The sequence below is a fragment of the Poecilia reticulata genome, linkage group LG3 (assembly GCF_000633615.1).
Source record: "Poecilia reticulata strain Guanapo linkage group LG3, Guppy_female_1.0+MT, whole genome shotgun sequence".
NCBI lineage: Eukaryota > Metazoa > Chordata > Actinopteri > Cyprinodontiformes > Poeciliidae > Poecilia > Poecilia reticulata.
This window is the reverse complement of record NC_024333.1, coordinates 27,861,404-27,881,711: the sequence shown is the minus strand read 5'-3', so window position 1 is coordinate 27,881,711 and position 20,308 is coordinate 27,861,404. Positions and strand designations below refer to the sequence as shown.

Below are 20,308 nucleotides of genomic sequence, written 5' to 3'. Positions count from 1 at the left end.
TAACCTCAGTTAAGTAAAATAAAATTGTAATCAAAACTTTTGTAATTGTAATGATATCTTATTTAAAAACAAAAAGCTTTGTTTAAAAAACTCTTTTTAAATTAAGTAACTAATTTTTGTCTCGTGAACTTAAAAAGTTATTTGCCAAACATAAACTTTTATTTGCACACATCAGAAACCTTTTGTTGAGATTTTAGGCCCTGCCCATGACATCATGTGAGAATCACAAACAAAACTTGAGTCACAAACAAAAACTTAGAATAGCAAGAAAAGATTTATGACAAGCGCAACTAAATTTGCAAATAGTTTTTTCACTTTATAAGACGAAAATGTGTGATTTTGATTTAAAAAAGTTTTTTAAGCAAAACTCAGTAGGCTATTCTCATGGTGACATGCATTAACAATTACATTTTTGCTTTTGTTTTTAGTTGATGCAGCTCTGCTTTCCTGAATGGACCATCTTCATCTCCTCTGCAAGTGTAGCAAACAAGAAGCTCTTTTTTATATAGATTTCAGTACACTATAAGGTTGCATTGTGCCCTTGTTTATATTTTTAATACTATAATTCTGTAAAGACAAAATATGTCTGGTGGTCTAGCTGTACATATCTTGCTATGTAGCGGGTTTGATTATTGCAATACTTTCCTATAACAAAACAGACTTGCAGAAATAAATTACTAATAAAATCTCTTACATATGCATAGTTGTATGCTCTATATAGAGATTTTCCTTAGCGTTGATTGTCTATCTCACAATTTTATAATTTATCATTGTATATTAAACTCTGAAAGCTGAGAGGCTTTGTTAACATTCTGTCCTAGAATGCGGTTAGAAGTGCCCTTTTTTGAGCACCTGCCCCTTTAGTGTTCTCTGCACGGCCCTGTTAATAAGGGGAAATGTTGGGTTATTACTGAAATAAACTGTCAATGGAACAAGAACTTTATTCAAGTTTCTTTAGAATCATAAGATGTTAAAGTTCCTCTGTATGTAGATGACAGCACAGATCAGTGTCTGTCCTGTGATTGGTGGCTTTTTTCCAGCAGGAAGTTGTGAACAGAGTTTAAAAGCTGCTGCAGGACTGCAAACATTCACAGGAAGCTGGACCAGCAATGGCTCTGCTGAAGGTTTTGCTGCTGCTGTTGGGGCTGGGTGAGTCAGAAACACTGGAGACACTGGGGAAACTGGATACACTTCCACTGGTTCCAGAGGCTGATGCTCTCTCTGACTCTCAAACTTCCCTCTGATTCTGTTTCAGACTGAAACGCCTTTGCATATAAACTCTGATGCTTTTTAATCTTTAATTGTTTATCCTCTTTCTGTTCCTGCAGCCATGTTTGCACCTGATTTCTGAGTAAAGTCCTCCTTTTTCTTCTTCAGCTGTTTCAGTGAACTCAGGTGTTTCTCTGCRGAAGAGAATCATTGGAGGTCAAAACTGTGATAACACAGAGCGTCTTTATCATGTTCGGCTGGAGAGCAGCAATGGTACTCATATGAGACGCTGTGGAGGATCTCTGATCCACCGTCAGTGGATCCTGACTTCAACTCTCTGCTGGACGTCAGAGCCAGGATGGTAGGAAAGAGACATGAAGACACTTTTATCTGCCAATTATCAGGTTTTCTGTCTGTTCGGTAAAATCTAACCTTTTCTGCAGGACTAATGTAGCAATGTTAAAAGTTCATCCACGGACGGTTATACATTACAATCAGGTAATCCGATACGGTCCTGTGATTTATACTCATGGCGACCACCAGCATGGCATCATGTTACTGAAGCTTCAGACACCRGTAACAGATGTCCCAGTTGCTCAGCTACCAGACTGCAAGCGTCRTCTTAGAAAGTAAGTCCTTCTCTGTTCAAAAACTTCAGGTTTTCTGTCCTGCTCCTCCAGTTCTGCTGCCTCTGCTTCAGTACACCTGAGTCAGGTAATCAGGCCACCAGCAGAACCAGAACCCGTTTAGCTCAGGTGTGTTGGACCAAAGACACATGTACAGGACGCAGGWCACCATCACTGAGGACTGGAGGTGGACACTCCTGTGTCAGTGGATGAAGTCCTTCATGGATTTATTTTCTGTTCCTTCATTGTTCTAAATAACAATAAATTTTCTACATTGTCTTGTATTTTTGCATTTTACTCGTATTGTGTTTTAGATTCAATCCTGTTCAGCTGGCAGGAGAGGGAGGAACGACAACTGGCCCCAATAATCGGCGATGTGAGAGAAATATTGAAGTTATGAGAATAAAATCTTTGTTTCTGTCTCTACAGAGAAGGTTGTGTGAAGAACATTTTTATAATTCTTAAGTTTCTCTACAGTGATTGATGCTCCTATTCCATCACATCTTCAGTGTGTCAACATGAATGTTGTTGATGTTTCCGTCGTTGTGCCGAGTCGTGGGTTTATGTTCTATGCTGCAGGACCAAACAAGGATATATGCTATGTAAGTTTGTTTCTTGAATATCGCTCTAAAGCAATTAGAAGAATTTATGTTTTACAACATAAATATATCAATAAAAAATTTTCTACAGGGTGACTGTGGTGGAGCAGCGATGCACAACGGCAAGATTTATGGTGTGATTTATGCTGCTGGAGAAGATGCATGTCAGGGACGAGTTGCAATCTTGGATGTGTGTAAATACGTGGGGTGGATAAAACAAAAAACTGGGATTCAATAAAACATAAACTATTGTGAAATAAAATTTTCATCAAATTTCCTCTCACATATAATTTTATAATTGTATCTTCATCAGTTTGATCCACGTTTATAGAATTAGAATAAATTAATTGTTTTGTTATTTCTCACATGATCTTCACCTCCCTAATGGAGCTTCCTCTTCACCTCTTAACCTATTGAAAAATAAATCAATAAATGCATGAAAAAGAAACATTTCCTGACTGATTGTCTTTACACTCATGGTTTAGTTTGTTCAGTTGATATTTTCCCTGAACTGAGTCTAAAAACATGAGTTTTAAATGACATRAAGTGGAACACCAGAAGTAATTTATTTAGTTTTTGTCTTTATTTTACATCAGAAGTGAACATGCACACTCTCAGAAATAATCCTGTAAATTTACAGTCAAATACTGGCAGCTATAGACGCCAGAAGTTTACTGTAAATGCACAGTAGCTGGACCGTAATTAATCCTGACAGTAGATTACCGTCAATGCGAGTACGGTATAGATACTGTGAAAGAACGCTAAACTTCTGGCATCTATAGCTGCCCATAGCTTACCGTTCTTGCGAAAGAACGGTAAAATACTGGCGTATGTAGCTGCCAGTAGTTTGCAGTTTTTTTAAAGAATGGTAATCTACCGTTTTTCTGAAATAACGATAAAAATACTGGTAGCTACAGACGCCAGGTTTTTTTTTTACCGTTCTTTGAGAAAAACGGTAAAAAAATAAAATTAAAAAGCTGGCGTCTATAGATACCAGTAATTTACTGGACATTCACCTTTTCAATCCTGTAATTACCTTTTAAAGTTGTGTACTGGAAGTAAATACTGTATTGTCGCGAACACACTGCAGATGTAGTACCGCCAACAGGGTTTATTAGAAATAAGAGCAAACTGCTATTCTTTAGGCTGCAGCTTGCACCTCTAACACACCGTTACACTCAACTGAGTAGCTTCACTGCTAGCACACACTGAACTCTCCGCTCTTCCGGTGTTCTGTCAGATCAGCATTGGTCCTGGTCCTCCCGCTCCCCTGATCCCCCGCCCATATGACAGGTCCATCACATGTGAGTGGAAGTCAGCAGAGTCAGACAGGGGAACCCCATAGCATGCTACAGTCATGGCCAAAAGTTTTGAGAATGACACAAATGTATTTTCACATGATCTGCTGCCCTTTGGTTTTCATGTGTGTATGTCAGATGTTTTCATCACATACAGAAATACAATTGCAATCATATTATGAGTAACAAAAGCTTTTATTGACAGAATGAGTTAATGCAGCAAGTCAATATTTGCAGTGTTGACCCCTCTTCTTCAGGACCTCTGCAATTCTCCCTGGCATGCTCTCAATCAACTTCTGGACCAAATCATGACTGATAGCAGTCCATTCTTGCACAATCAATGCTTGCATYTTGTCAGAATTCCTAGGTTTTTGTTTGTCCACCCATCTCTTGATGATTGATCAAACGTTTTCAATGGGATTAAGATATGGGGAGTTTCCAGGCCATGGACCCAAAATCTCTATGTTTTGTTCCCTGAGCCAGTTAGTTATCACCTTTGCTTTATGGCAAGGTGCTCCATCATGCTGGAAAAGGCATTGTTCATCACCAAACTGCTCTTGGACGGTTGGGAGAAGTTGCTCTCAGAGGACATTCTGGTACCATTCTTTATTCATGGCTGTGTTTTTAGGCAAGACTGTGAGAGAACCAACTCCGTTGGCTGAGAAGCAACCCCACACATGAATGGTTTCAGGATGCTTTACAGTTGGCATGAATCAAGACTGGTGGTAGCGCTCACCTTGTCTTCTCCGAACAAGCTGTTTTCCAGATGACCCAAACAATCGGAAAGGGGATTCATCAGAGAAAATGACTTTACCCAATCCTCAGAAGTCCACTACCTGTATATTTTGCAGAATATCAGTCTGTCCTTGATGTTTTTTCTGGTGAGAAGTGTCTTCTTTGCTGCCCTCCTTGAGACCAGGCCTTGCTCCAAGAGTCTCCGCCTCACAGTGCATGCAGATGCACTTACATCTGCCTGCTGCCATTCCTGAGGAAGCTCTGCACTGCTTGTAGCCCGATCCCGCAGCTAAAACACTTTTAAGAGACGGTCCTGGCACTTGCTGGTCTTTCATGGGCACCCTGGAACCTTTTTGGCAACAATGGAACCTCTCTCCTTGGAGTTCTTGATGATGTAATAGATTGTTGACTGAGGTGCAATCTTTTTAGCTGCGATACTCTTCCCTGTTAGGCCATTTTTGTGCAGTGCAATGATGACTGCACATGTTTCTTTAGAGATAACCATGGTTCACAGAGAAGAAACAAAGATACCAAGCACCAGCCTCTTTTTAAAGTGTCCTGTGGTGTTATTCTTACTTAATCATGACAKATTGATCTCTAGCCCTGTCCTCATCAACATCCACACCTGTGTTAATGGAGCAATCACTGAAACGATGTTAGCTGGTCCTTTTAAGGCAAGGCTGCAATGAAGTTGAAATATGTTTTGGGGGATAAAATAAATTTTCTAGGCAAATATTGATGTTGCAATTAATTGCTGTTAAGCTGATCACTCTTTATAAGATTCTGGAGTATATGCAAATTGCCATTATAAAAATTGAAGCAGTAGACTTTGCAAAAATTAACATTTGAATCATTCTCAAAACATTTGGCCATGCCTGTACACATAACAGTGATCACAATGCAACTTATAACAAATACTCATAACCATATGGACCCCAGCAGAACTAAAATACAGAATCGTTAAAATACTACAGAGGTCGACAGGTGCAAACGTGCAGCAAACACGAGAAAAACAAATACAACAAAGAAAAAACGCAAACAAAAAAGAGATGCAAAAAATATATAAAAATAAGCGTTCTAGACCACTAGAGCATTGTGTCCGAATTCAGGGTCTGCATCTTTTCAAGCTTATTCTTTCATGGGCTTGAGAAACGACCCGGTCTACAGAAGAGGGGTCCTGCGAAGGCAGAGAGTATTGCAGGGAAGCTGTAGCCTTCAGCTAGTTGCCTAGCCTCCACCTTAACATGATTTAAACAGTGTTTGTAGGCAAAAATGTAGATGTATAAATCTCACATTTCTGCTCAGTTCATCAGTGCATCGCCAACGTTTTCGGAGGTGTCTGCTCCCGCTGTATTAACACCCAGCTCCCCTCGCCTGCTGCCAGCTGGTCCAGGATTATATTCCACAGGAGAACACCTGGCTTATTTAGGCTTTCGCAAATAACAGTTAGTTAAACACAGATATTAAGTCAGGTAACATCTAGTTGTAATATTTTGGTTTACTCAAATATTTCATTTATTCCTGAACAAATCTTTGACTGATTAAAGTTAAGCCTAAAAACACAATAGTTTGATTAAACTGTATTGTCTTACCTGAGATTTGGAGAGTATTTGAAAAGGGATACTTTGCTTACATTCCTTGTGTAAAAGTGCTATATGTGGTTGAACATTTTAGAATCAAACTAAGATTTTTTTAATATGCAACAACCTTTATTACAGAAGGTGAAGAGTAATAGAGAAATCAGGAGAAAAAAAATACTTCGAGTGATTGATGTTGTCACCGCTGCTAAGCAACATAACCCCATGGTAGAGGCTAAGCAGCTAGCTGAAAGCTACAGCTTCTCTCTTCCGGTTGTCGAGTACCCAGGGATGCAAAACCTGACTTCGGACACAGCTGTTCTTTGTTCGACTCCCCCTACTGGTCTGGATCACTTCTGTTCTCAGCATTTTTCGTTTGCATCTCTTTTTTTGTTGCATGTGTTTTTCTCGTCTTTGCTGGGTGTTTGTACCTGTTGGCCACCGTAAAACACAGTGGTGAAAGTAAATATACCTTCAAATACTGGCGTCTGTAGGTTCCAGTATTTTTACTGTAAATTTAGTTTTACTACTACATTCACTTTATGAGTAAGCTACTGCAAAGAAAACTGAAATGCTACTTTTTAAAGTACAGTCTTAGTTTTACRATAGAACATCATGAATACCTAACCCAGTTGTTGATGAATATTATAGGTTTTAATACATTTAGGAAAAATCTGGCTCTTACGGATCCCAGGTTCTCCCGGCAGGCCGAAGTGAAGCCACACAGAAAACAACAATGAGTGTTGACGTCACAGAATTACAGAGTTTAATCCAATAGAAGACAATGTATGAAATTACAACAGAAACTGCTGAACAACAGAGACATACATTCATTTACCTGAGACAAATGGAAAAGAAGGAGGAAAGAAAGAAAGAAAGAAGGAAAAGCAAAGACGTCTGGAGAATTGCAAGAACAAAATCTAATTTGTTACTCCTGTGTAGAAAGTTTTATAGTGAAGGCGTATTCTTGTCTTTAATTCATTCAAATAAGGCGTATCTTTGTTAATCCAACCAGGAGCAGTCTCTGACCCTCTCTAAAGTTAGAAACTCCCTGCAATTTGTTTCCAAGATCAAAAGCCATTTGTCCCCTGTGTCTAAACAGATTGGAAGCTGAACTTCTCCTCTACTGGCCCGGACTCCTGCTGTTTTACGGCTTTTCACAGATCAGTGTAAAAGCTGGAAATTCTCCTGATTGTTTTCCCACACAGACAAAAGGCAGTTCAAAAAGATCTTGGCAAACAATCTGCTGTAACTATAGGTAAAATAAAGGTTAATAGGGCAGAATAAGTTATTAATCTGAAAACTATAATTAGGCTATTTCAATCAAGACATGTTAAGTTTTAAAACTAGAATATTTTAAATTTATATTCTTAACACAGTGTAGGCTTCTTAGAAGTGCTACAATTGGTGCGGTTCTAAAATGCATAATCTGCATAGTCAGAACTTCACATAACACAACAGAGGATGTGATAAGTAACCATCAGAACAGAATTTTTATTTCAGTTTACAGCATCATAAACTGGGTTTAACTCAATTTCTACAATCTTATGAACATTAAAACACAGTTCTTAAGGAAATATCCATGCTTTGGTTATCACTAAGCAAATTAATGAAAAAGGACTTCCAAAATCTAAAATTCAATATGGCTGAAATAATGTAGAATTCTAGTATTAACAGGGTTTGAAAATGTGAAATATTAATGGTTTTCAAGAGTCCAAGTGACACTTACTTTGTTAGATGAAGATGAAGGCACCGTCCAACATGGGAAAAGAAAAGACAATACAATTTAGATCCTAAATAATATGGAAACAGAAATATTTCAAAGAAAAGAAAAGGACAACAACTAACTTGAATGAGATGCCACTCAAAGTCCATCAGGTTTTTGATGAGGGTAGAAACCTGAACATTAACTGTTGCTCTTTCTTTTGAATGGTCTTTCCTGTCTTTTTGGATACCATCTTCCCATGACTGGTTTTTGTGCCCCTTTCTGGACTAATCCCAATGAAGCGACTAAAAAACAAAATCAAAAATTGGAAAATTCATTCCCATATAAATAGTGTGGCATTCTGAACACAGGTGGTACAATATCTTAATAAAGCTGTTTTTAATTACATAAAGAGAAAACATCACCACATTTGTCAAATGTTAATCCTAACTTGCTTTAGAACTTTAAAACCATGTCATTGTAAAAAAAAATTATAAGAATAGTTGAATGAACCAAAGGCTGCCTCATGTTGATATTGGAGGCTGAAGATGAAGAAGATGGACAACACTGTCCWGTCTGGAATGTTGGCTGGACCCTCTCAAAGACAATATGGCCTTCAATGCTGACCATGCACAAAACTGCTTGCCACAGGGACTGTAATAAACCAAGTCMTTAAYTGGAAGAACATAAAACAAATCCTCTTATTGATACAGCATGCATTTAAATGATCATCATAATAAAGAGTGTCCACTCTGCCAGGTAAAGCAAAAGCAAGGATCTTAAACTCCTCAATTGTCATGTTGAAAACTGTAGGCTGGATTCATTTACAGAAGTTGCAGAGGAATTTATGGTACTTTGCACGGAAAGTGACATTTGCTTTGAAAGTTAATCAAAAGCTACTTTGGATGATCTTGTGATCATTGATGGTGAAGTGTCTTTGGTGCTGCTCTTGTTTTCACCAACATGCAGGAGGAAGGGCTGTCCTGGTTCCACGGCAATAAGGAAGGCTTCAACCCTGGCTTCGAGATGACGAATAATAAAAATTAGTAAATTTATTCAGAATAACATTATCATTATCATTAGAATAACCACATACCTGCACATATCTGAAAATATGGTCCACAGTTTGACATGAGCTGTTTTGGATTCTTCTTGTGGCCTTTGGATGTAGGATGAAGCACATGAACCAACAGAAGAATGCCTGGTTTTCCCAGCCTGGAGGAACAACAGGATAAATAGCAGACACATTAGGATAATAAATAAAAATTTTAAAGAGAAGTGTGAGCAAAACTAATCAGACCCACCTGTGTATGTTTCACCATCACAGTGATTCAAAATACTTTGTCCACCCGGTTTACCCTGGAGAGCATTTTTCACCACCTACAACATAAAGCATAAAAATGTCAGAAATAATTAACATGAACACAACGCAGACATTAGGCATTATAGAAATTAGTCAGCTTATAGAAACATTCTGGACAGCATTTTTTCTGCCAACCTGTCAGAAGAAATGTGTTGAGGTCATCATAACATGCTTCAGTCACCAACATGACATTCTAATGAAGAAAAAAAGAGGCATCCAATATGTCATTATTTATTATCATTATTATTTATAGAGACAAAAACATTTTGGCTTAGCTTTGATTGCATAGATTAAACCACCGGTCCAGCACAGCCACTCTCCCCATTATGCTGTCTATAGCCGAAAACTTAAAAACGACTCTGCAGCTTTTTCACTACCTACAGCATAAAGCATAAAAATGGGAAAAAACATCAAATTTTAAATAAACATACAAAGAAATAAAAAGTGAAATAATTAAAAACATTTTAAAAGTCAAAATCTGGAATGAAAGAAGTTTTAAGAAAATATTTTAAAATAGGTTAAACTAATTAATGGTTGCCACAAATTTTTACATAAAAATGTTAGAAAATGTTCCTCTTTTGCAGTTAAGTTTTAATTTTAACACTTAAAAACACTAACATAAGAATTACCTGCAGAATAAAATAGGAAATGCAAAAAAAATTATTTTCATTGTTGAAATTAAAATCTAAATTACATGTTTATTGTGTAAAACCTTTCAAAAAATTAAAAATGACAAAAGTTCTCTGAAAATTTTATAGTAACATCTGACAAAAGTTGTAATGTGTTAGTAATGCTAAAATGTCATTAAATACTTTATTCTTACATTTTTCACTGATATTACATCAAATGAAACAGAAAAGAAGGTTTGCATCATCAAATATGATAGCCTTACTAACTCAATAATCACCATCCAAAGGATAGTATTAAATAAAAACTTTTACTTATTTCTATGGACACCTTTCATGGTAGTGTTTACATATTTTGCACATGCGCACAATGTTTGAGAGCAAAAAGACTATTTTACACGTCATCTACAGCAGCACTTCTGATGTAGAATTATTCCGTTAACTCAATGAAAGTTGGAAATGCAGATATTATTAATTTAATGCCCTCTGTATTGGCCTATCTACAAGTAGAGCCAACTGACAACAAGGCCACTATACGTTTTAGGATTCAACACCAAAAAAACACTAAATATTTCTCAAACAAAGAACAATTAATAAGTGATCTCTGTGGTAAATATATGTGTTATTCTGCACAAGAACAGAACAAAGGATTAAACAGCTGCTAGGGCATAATTTATTAAAACTGTGGAGATTTTAAGAGTCCCTCGGTGTGATTTAAAAATAAGCCTTGTTGTTTAAATTTAAAATAATGACTTACTTAAACACCTTGAGGGGTGATTTCAAAATAAGGTGCAGGAAAATAAGTTTGCGTATGTAGTTCTGACACTAATCCAGTATCTTACCGTTACTGCTCTGCAAAAACACAAAATCTTACCAAATTGTTTTGGTCTAGTTCCTAGTGCAAATGTCTTAGCTCACTTGAAGTAAGACAAAATCAACAAGTAACTCTTTAGCATCAAATATGAGCTTGTTTAAAGTTAATAATTCCTTAGTATTGATTTTTAAAAAGTACTAGCTCCACTGGCAGATTATTTCACTTAAAACTCTTACTTTTTTGCCAATATTAAGGAATTATTTGCTTAAAACAAACTCCTCCATCTGGCTGCAAAGTTAGTTTTGTCTAATTTCAAGTCTACTAAGATATTTGAGATACTAACTGGACTAAAAATGGTACAAATGGGTGCGTTTACAGTGTGAGGTGTTGGGTTTCTGTTTCTTTTTATTATCCTGCTGTATGTTCAAAAACAAAGCTAAACTGCGGCGTTTCAGACACGGTGATCATGATGTTTTGACTGGCTGCTGGCTTCTTTTGTTTTCAGAAGTAGCACTTAATGACTTGGTGGAAAAGCAGATAAGTATAGTTTAATAAGTTCTTGAACCAGTTAGACACTGGTACCAGTTTGGTGAGATGAGGCCTAAAAGAGACAGCATCAACTGCCAATACAATATATTTATTTTATCTTGTCGTAGATACTGTTTGTATCTCTTCTAACACTCTTAGCATAAATTTGCTTCTCCGTGATCTTTCTGGTAATTTAGTTTAATGTCCGAAGCGATCTCACTCTCATCTTATGTTAGGACACCACAGATATGGACCACTTAATATTTCAACGCCGTCAACTCTTTCAAAGCAAAATAAAATTAAAAAAATCATGATTAACTTTCACCTGGTAGTTGTTTATTATTGCTTATATTTTATTTCTAAACTTTGACTCACTTCCTTTTTAAAAAAATAAATAACTAGATGGTTTTCATTCCAAGCTAACAGTCTGCTGGAAGGAAATGACTGCAAAATTAAAATTAATGACCAATTTTCACTATGTTTACTCAAGACTAAGGTCAGAAAAACAGATATTAAGACAAGGAAAGGACAGGTAGGGAAAGACAACAAAACAAAGCCAGAATGCCATGGAAGTAAAAGAAAAAACAAAATAAACATAAGAAACAATGAAAAAAAAAACAGATTAAATTAGATTAAAAAGTGAATATGTAGGAAAGGTTCAATCAAAAAAATGGGAAATGGTTGAACTGATGTTTTATTCATGTCTTCCATGWTGTCTGTTGTGTTGAGTTTTCATAGCGCTGATATTATAGCAAACATCTTAATACATCAGTGCTTTTGAACCTGTGAAATAAATGTGTGGTATATTTCATAGGCAGGTAAGCTGCTCTTATTTGAAGTCATGAAAACAGAAGACTAGGAAGACATTATAAAATAAAGAAAGAGCTAAAGCTGACATGCTTAGAGCCGCTCCATTACTAAGAAACAAATCCATTCACAGCATCATCACTGCATGTTCTCAAAGAAGCATATAGGAAGAAAGGACAGTACTTYGAAAAGACATGCACAGTATTGTAGCCAACATTAATTTGTATGTGTATGCAACAGCAATAAGGCAGCTTATGCAATGCATATCTCACAGGCTACTGAGAAAAATACATGCTCATGCTTTACATCAGAAACGCTTCGCCTTGTAGAAATACAGTCAGCTGCCACACTTGCCTGCTTTTCTTTCTGTACTTAATAAAAATAAGAATGTTTGTTGTAAAATATTTTCATTGGATTTTTCTGTTTTCAATTTAAAAGTGAAGGTTTGTGTTGGATGTTTGTGTCAAAAGCAGATTTGTGTAAAAGGTATCACTGATGCAAAAACTTGTCTTTTCTTTTTTTTTTTTTACAAATAAGCATAACCTTATTTGTGCAAGGCTTTACACAGGACCTCTGTGGTAGAAGTGACCCATAAAGTGTGTTAGTGATGTGACAAAAMTAAAGACATTTATCATGACACAAGCAAAGATTTGTTTTATTTCTTTCATTGATTCATCTATTCTCCAACTATGATGCACCAAAAGACCCGACTAAAATCCCAGTATCATTACCTTGAGAAATAATGAGCTTTGAATTTTAAATATAAAACAGGCTTTAATGCAGAAAATGATCAAATGTATCCACTTCATCCAAGTGGAGCAGATACAGAGTAACATTCACCATCCAGCTGAGCTCCACTCAGCTCCCCTTAGGGGAGACACCAAGTGAAGCAAAGATTGTTGAGCGAGTTCTGCTTTATTTTCTCCTCATTCTACTTCCTCTCTAAAGTGTTTCATGCCTTCATCAGCTTTTCTTTGTGTGTGACTGTTGTCAGTCTTAACTGTTGTAGTTGCTGTATGTCAGCATGCAGCAGTGAGCAGATAAAATAGAGAAAAGACAAAGAGTCCYTTTGTCCATAACAGAGTGTTCCTTATGAATTTCTTGTAACATTTCTTGTCTATAAAATCACAAGATTCATAGTTTCTTTTACAAAGGATATTTTAGTTACATTTATGTTTTTCACCTTGTGGCATCAGGGCTTTTTTCTATTTTTGTATTCATGCGTGTCCTTAACTTGAACTTTGTTAGCACATTAGCTCCACTTTACACTAAACTAACTTTTAGCCACATAAAACAGATGTTTTTTTTATTAGCAGATGAATATATGATCACGTTTCTAATTAGTCAAATCACAGACTGTTACTTGCTGGTTCATCTTGTTACTCCAGGCCACTGCTCCTCATCCCTTCTCCCTGGTTTCCTCTTGGTTTCTTCATGTCTCTGGTTTGGGTTTATTTTTGTTTCTTGCTCTTTGTTTATCTTCAAATTAGATTTTTTATTAAATCTAGAACAAAACTTTTTCGTCACCTGCCTGCTGCATTTGGGTACGAACCACACACATCAGGACCAGGACCGGCCCAAGGAAAAGCAAACTAAGAGGCCACTGAGGGCCCCAAGGCCACTAAGGGGCCCCCTCAATGGAGCTTATTTTTTTAGTAATAATTTCTATGTCATAATATCAAAAACACACAATTTCACCATCCATCCATCCATTTTCTGCCACTTATCTGGGGTCGGGTCGCGGGGGCAGCAGCTTCAGAAGGGAGGGCAAGACTTCCCTCTCCACATCCACTTCTTCCAGATCCTCTGGGGGAACCCCAAGGCGTTCCCAGGCCAGCTGAGAGACATAGTCCATCCAGGGGGTCCTGGGTCTTCCCCGGGGTCTCCTCCCAGTGGGACTTGCCTGGAGCACCTCAAGAGGGAGGCGTCCAGGAGGCATTAAACCCTACTGGAAGCAGCGGGTCTACTCTGAGTCCATCCTGGATGACCGAGTGTCTCACCCTATCTCTAAGGGAGAGATTTGCTAAGCTGCTAATAGAAATTAATCTYGATAGCGACCAGGATTGGTCCAGTTCAACACCCAGACCTTTATGCTAGTGTGACCAATATGGCCCCACACTTCGTCTTTGGTACAAGGGGGAGCAAACAACTCAAAAACCCTAACAGCAGAACAATCAAATTCAAAATGTTTTATTCAAACAGAGACCCCTTAACAGCAACCCAATAAAACAGTCATTTTCTACTTAATAAAATCCAAGAGTCAGTAATTGTCCTAAAATAAAGCCACCGATCAGATTCCACCTGGGCTCCAGGTGAAGGCGATACACCTGCAGCATGCTCACTTGCCGATCCCCAGCTGACTCTGCGATGCTTCAGCGCTGCTCCCCTCTTCGGCGTGCCACGTCTCTTTTCAGACCGATCCAGCTGAAAGAAAGAAGCAAGAAGACGCTAGCATCCCAGCACCAATACTTCGTCGAGAGATATATTCCCTGCCGATACTCTCTGATCGAGACGGAGCACTACTTACAGGCGCAGGCTGAGGCTCCCGTCTGCCCTGATCCTCTGTACTGGCCTATCGGTTCACCTTCCGGTGCTCTGTGTCTGTCCTACGGATTCCGTCCACCCCTCGCTCGACATCGTATCCGTCTCTGTCACTTACAGGATCAGTCTTCACCCCTCTCTTTCCATCCCGGCTCCTTTTATTTTGGCTTCAATCAGCCTCTGCTGACACCTGAGCTCACTGATTGCACTCAGCAAGACGGCCACATCCAGCCCAGTGCGTTTGGATTGTTAAATAGGAAAAACAAAATCCAAAACAATATGATTATCTTTTTTGTCTGAAATGTCGCTAAATATACCACCAAAGCCACTGAGTTGGTAACAGCGGGGTGAATATTGTTAACTTTAAATGTTCAGACCTGACCTGGTTAGCCTGTCAGTCAAACCTCTCACTGCAGAGCAGAGGACAGATGCTAATTTCTAAACTTTTGCTGACGAAGATTAGAGGATAAGATGGGCTTCACATGCAAGTATCAATCAATCACGATCCCCCAAATTTAAGGAAATTGGCGACCAGAAATCAACTGGTTGATAAATCAGTTGGCCAATAAATGTATCCTATTACACAAGTATATAATGTAAACAGCACTGCTAGAGATGCAATAAGTTTATAGCAGGTGTGTGAATAATTTAATGATAAGACTGCTTATTGCAGTCAGTCCACATTGTTAGCAGAACTAGAGGGCCCCAAAACCACATTTTGCTTAGGGCCCCATGTAGGCTTGGGCCGGCCCTGATCATGACAGACGGTGACAATGAATTGAAGTATAAAGCCACTCTCTCCGTCAAAATCAGTTTGGAATATGTATATGTAATGTAAACATTTAAATATATATAAAAAAATATTTTTAAGAACCACAATAAAGCATAGTTTGATAACAAAATACAATGGCAACAATGGATTTTTTCCTAAAATCTTCAAGCTAATAACTAAACTATAAAAATATTTTTTGTAGCCAAAATATTTGCTGTAAATGGTGAATATTGTATTTCTATAGTCAGAGTAATAATGTCAGTAAATACCTGTCAAAATATTGACACTGATGCATGATGTCCACTTTAGTGGACAGGTGATCATTTGTAACTTCTCCAAATACAAAGTTGTTATTTGGAAACTACATCAGTAGTTTTAGTCTTTTCTTCATGTCACAATATATTTTTTAACTGCAAGAGTTTCTACAGTAGAAGGAGGAACTGGATATTCCTGAGTGGGTCGGCATTCTTTTTCATCTGTCGGCCATATTGGATTTAACTAAATTTTCTTGCACTTGCAGTGGATGGCCAAAAATGGCAATGTATTGTATGATGCACTAATGACCTCGTTAGTGGTTTGTGCGCAAAATTAAAACCCACATAAACACAAGAAACTGACTTTTGGATAGCTGTCCACTGCCCGCTGTTAAGATAATAAAATCATTAACTTCTGGCTCGTTATATTCTCTTTTGCTCCTGGATTCAATGATTCCATGCATGGAAACAAAAGCCACACAGAGAAGACAGCGTCACAATAATCAGCATTTATTCAAGACAGATGCATACTATCACCAGAAAAGCACATCACATCAGAAAACTCAGAGCACAAACAACACATGAATTTACCTGAGAAAGGAAAAAAAGACAAAAAATGGAAACGACAGACAAAAGGCAAATACGTCTTTGGAGAATTGCAAGAGCAAATCTAATTTGTTACTCTGTGTATAAAGTTTTATATTATTGTATTTAATTTATTCAAATAAGGCGTATCTTTGCTCATCCAACCAGGACCTGCCTCTGATCCGTTTTAAAGTTAGAAACTCCCTGCAATTTGTTCACAAGATCAAACACCAGTTGTCACCATTGTCTAAATAAAGTGAAAACAGAGACTCTCCTGCTATTTCATGGCTTTCACAGATCAGTGTGAAAAGCTAGAACTTTTCCTGATGTATTTTCCCACACAGACAAAGGGCAGATCAAAGATCTTGGCAAACAATCTGCTTTAACTACAGGTAAAATAAAGGTCAGTATGCCAGAATAAGTTATTAATTCTAAAACTATAATTAGGCTATTTCAAACAAAACATGTTAAGTTTTAAAACTATCCATTTTTTCCCATCCATTTTCTTTACACCCTTGTCCCTCAGTGGGGTCGGGAGGGGTGCTGGTGCCTATCTCCAGCTAGCGTACCGGGCGAGAGGCGGGGTACACCCTGGACAGGTCGCCAGTCTGTCGCAGGGAAACACAGAGATACACAGGACACACAACCATGCACACACACTCACACCTAGGGGCAATTTGGAGAGGCCAATTAACCTGACAGTCATGTTTTTGGACTGTGGGAGGAAACCGGAGTACCCGGAGAAAACCCACGCATGCACTGGGAGAACATGCAAACTCCATGCAGAAAGACCCCAGGCCGGGAATCGAACCCAGAACCTTCTTGCTGCAAGGCAACAGCTCCACCAACTGCGCCACTTATTTTAATCTTATTTTCTTAACACCGATATGCATGAAATGGATTATATATGTAATGCATGGTCTGAGGTGCTAACAGGATGGTGTTTGTCAGTCATGAAAGATATTTGGAGATAAGCACCAGGACCCCTCTTGACTGCAATGGGGACAAATTTGTAAGAAAATGAATGGATTCCTAGAATAGAGACTAGCATGGAGGCTAGATCTCCCACACTTTGAAAACTTCTGGGCTTCACTGAAGATCAAGTTTTGTATTTTGTCGTTTATTATGTAATGATTGATTGGAACATGTTATGCTTATTTCAAGACTGATAGAGAGGAATATTTGCTTTTGTTTAACATTTTAAATGTTGTGGCACAGTTTGAGCCTTTTGCTAACGAAATATGTCACTTTGACCCTAAGTGCTGCTGTTCAGCATCTTTTATTCACAAATACATCAAAGCAATCAAGAAAAACTGTGAAGCAAAGGATCATGGGTGATGAAAGAGGTCTGTGTCTTTAATAAAAAGAATCACTAATTATTTTAGTCTATTTTCTTGTGCAAAACTAACTTTCTCCTATATTTTGCACCAAAATATAGGAGCTGCTTGTTTTGAGTCAATTCTTTAATGTTAATGAAAAAGTTCTTGCTTCATTTGTTCGTTATTTAAGGGAAATGTTTGGTTATTACTGAAATAAACTGTCAATGGAACAAGAACTTTTTTCAAGTTTCTTTAGAACGATGAGATGTTAAAGTTCCTCTGTATAAATATGACAGCACAGATCAGTGTCTGTCCTTTGATTGGACAGATCAGTGTCTGTCCTGTGATTAGTGTCTTTCTTTCTAGCAGGACGTTGTGAACAGAGTTTAAAAGCTGCTGCAGGACTGCAGACATTCACAGAAAGCTGGACCAGCAATGGCTCTGCTGAAGGTTCTGCTGCTGCAGCTGGGGCTGGGTGAGTCGGAAATACTGGACACACTGGAGACACTTCCACTAGTTCCAGGGAGGCTGCTGCTCTCTGTGACTCTCAAACTTCCCTCTGATTCTGTTTCAGACTGAAACGCCTTTGCATATAAACTCAGATGCTTTTTAATCTTTAATTGTTTATCCTCTTTCTGTTCCTGCAGCCAAGTTTGCACCTGATTTCTGAGAAAAGTCGTCCTTTTTCTTCTTCAGGTGTTTCAGTGAACTCAGGTGTTTCTCTGCAAAAGAGAATCATTGGAGGTCGAAACTGTGATGACACRGAGCGTCTTTATCATGTTCGGCTGGAGAGCAGCAATGGTACTCATAGGAGCCGCTGTGGAGGATCTCTGATCCACCGTCAGTGGATTCTGACTTCAGCTCTCTGTTGGACATCAGGATGGTAGGAAAGAGAAATGAAGACGATGATCAGGTTTCCTGCTTTTCATTATAATCTAACCTTTTCTGCAGGACTAATGTAGCAATGTTAAAAGTTCATCCACGGACGGTTATACATTACAATCAGGTAATCCGACACGATCCTGTGATTTATACTCATGGCGTCCACCAGCATGGCATCATGTTACTGAAGCTTCATACACCAGTAACAGATGTCCCAGTTGTTCAGCTACCAGACTGCAGGCGACATCTTAAACTGTAAGTCTTTCTCTCATCAAAAACACGACTAAAGTGTTTCTGTCTCTACTCCTCCAGTCCTGCTGCCTCTGCTTCAGCACACCTGTGTAAGGTAATCAGGCCACCAGCAGAACCAGAACCCGTTTAGCTCAGGTGTGTTGGACCAGAGACGCATGTACAGGACGCAGGACACCATCACTGAGGACTGGAGGTGTACACTCCTGTGGCAGTGGATGAAGTCCTTCATGGATTTATTTTCTGTTCTTTCATTGTTCTTCATAACAATTTTCTACATTATCTTGTATTTTTACATTTTATTCTTATTGGGTTTTAGAGGCGACACTGTTCAGCTGGCAGGAGAGGGAGCAATGACAACTGGCCCCAATAATCGGCGATGTAAGAGAAATATTGAAATTATGAGAATAAAATCTTTGTTTCCGTCTCTACAGAAAAGGTTGAGTGAAGAMATTTTTATAATTCTTATGTTTCTCTACAGTGATCGATCCTCCTATTCCAGCACATCTTCAGTGTGTCACCATGAGAGTTGTTCATGTTTCCCTCGTTGTGCCGAGTCGTGGGTTTTTGTTCTATGCTGCAAGATAAAACAAGGATAGGTGCTATGTAAGTTTGTTTCTTGAATATCACTCTACAGCGATTAGAAGACTTTTCTGTTTTACAACATAAATATTTTGATATAAATTTTTCTACAGGGCGACTGTGGTGGAGCAGCGATGCATAACGGCAAGATTTATGGTGTGATTTATGCTGCTGGAGAAGATGCATGTCAGAGACCAGCTGCAATCATGGATGTGTGTAAATATGTGGGGTGGATAAAACAAAGAACTGGGATTCCATAAAACACAAACTATCATGAAATAAAATTCTCATCATATTTCTTCTCACATATAATTTTATAATTGTAGCTTCATCAGTTTGATCCACATGTTTATAGAATAAGAATAATTGTTTTGTTTTTTTCTCACCTGATCACCTCCTTATTGGAGCTTTTTCTTCACCTGAAAAATGAATAAATCAATAAATGCATGAAAAAGAAACATTTTCTGGCWGATTGTCTTTACATTCATGGTTCAGTTTCTTCAGTTGATATTTTCCCAGAACTGAGTCTAAAAATGTGACATGAGTTTTAAATCACATGAAGAGGAGCAACAGAAGTAATTTATTTATTCAGTTTTTGTCTTTTTTTTACATCAGAAATGAACATGCAGCATCTAAACTCTGCAGCTCTGGAGTTACTATTCCTGATTTAGTTCTAGAGAACTTTAAACTGCAACACGACCAAAGAGCTTTGCACAAAAATAATGAAACAGAAGTCATATAATACAGCAGTTAACAAGTAAAATCCTAATGTAAAAATGGGAAAAAAWTTTTTTTTAAATAAACAAAGAAATAAAAAGTTAAATAATTAAAAACCATTTTAAAAGTCAAAATCTGGAATGAAAGAAGTTTTAAGAAAATATTTAAAAACTGGTTAAACTAATTCATGGTAGCTTCTGGTTGCCACAAATTTTACATAAAAATGATAGAAAATGTTCCTCTTTTGCAGTTAAGTCTTAATTTTTAACACTTTATAGGGTGTGACGGTCCGACCAGTAAAACAAAAGGACAAAGGCATATATAAAAAAATATTTTCTATTTATTTTTTCCAAAGAAAGAATCTTAACAAAAAAGTTCAACAAATCTAAAAAATATAACAAAATGGGCCCAAAAGAAATCAACTRAGGCAACATAACTCAAGATAACAAACCAAAGACTGACTTACCAATGAACACACAGGGGAATTTATACAAACAGGCTAGCCTACACAAACGAGGAG

The 20,308-nt window shown here is 37.8% G+C and overlaps 1 protein-coding gene, 1 long non-coding RNA gene and 1 pseudogene across 2 annotated transcripts in view; 2 read left to right on the top strand and 1 right to left on the bottom strand.

Moving 5' to 3' along the window:
- The first annotated feature begins 1,109 nt into the window (after positions 1-1,109).
- The window catches only part of LOC103462791 (glandular kallikrein-like), an 81,978-nt gene continuing 62,779 nt past the window's right edge, over positions 1,110-20,308 (top strand). Inside the window, exon 1 of the mRNA XM_008405785.1 lies at positions 1,110-1,124. Coding sequence (XP_008404007.1) covers positions 1,110-1,124 — 15 coding nt within the window. The remainder of the gene's footprint in view (positions 1,125-20,308) is intronic.
- Positions 16,902-19,370, top strand: LOC103462790 (cationic trypsin-like; annotated as a pseudogene).
- Positions 18,975-20,308, bottom strand: part of LOC103462789 (uncharacterized) — a 9,181-nt gene continuing 7,847 nt past the window's right edge. The window contains exons 2-3 of the long non-coding RNA XR_533399.1: positions 19,458-19,490; positions 18,975-19,066 (exon numbers count right to left, since the gene is read on the bottom strand). This is a non-coding gene — a long non-coding RNA (uncharacterized LOC103462789). The remainder of the gene's footprint in view (positions 19,067-19,457; positions 19,491-20,308) is intronic.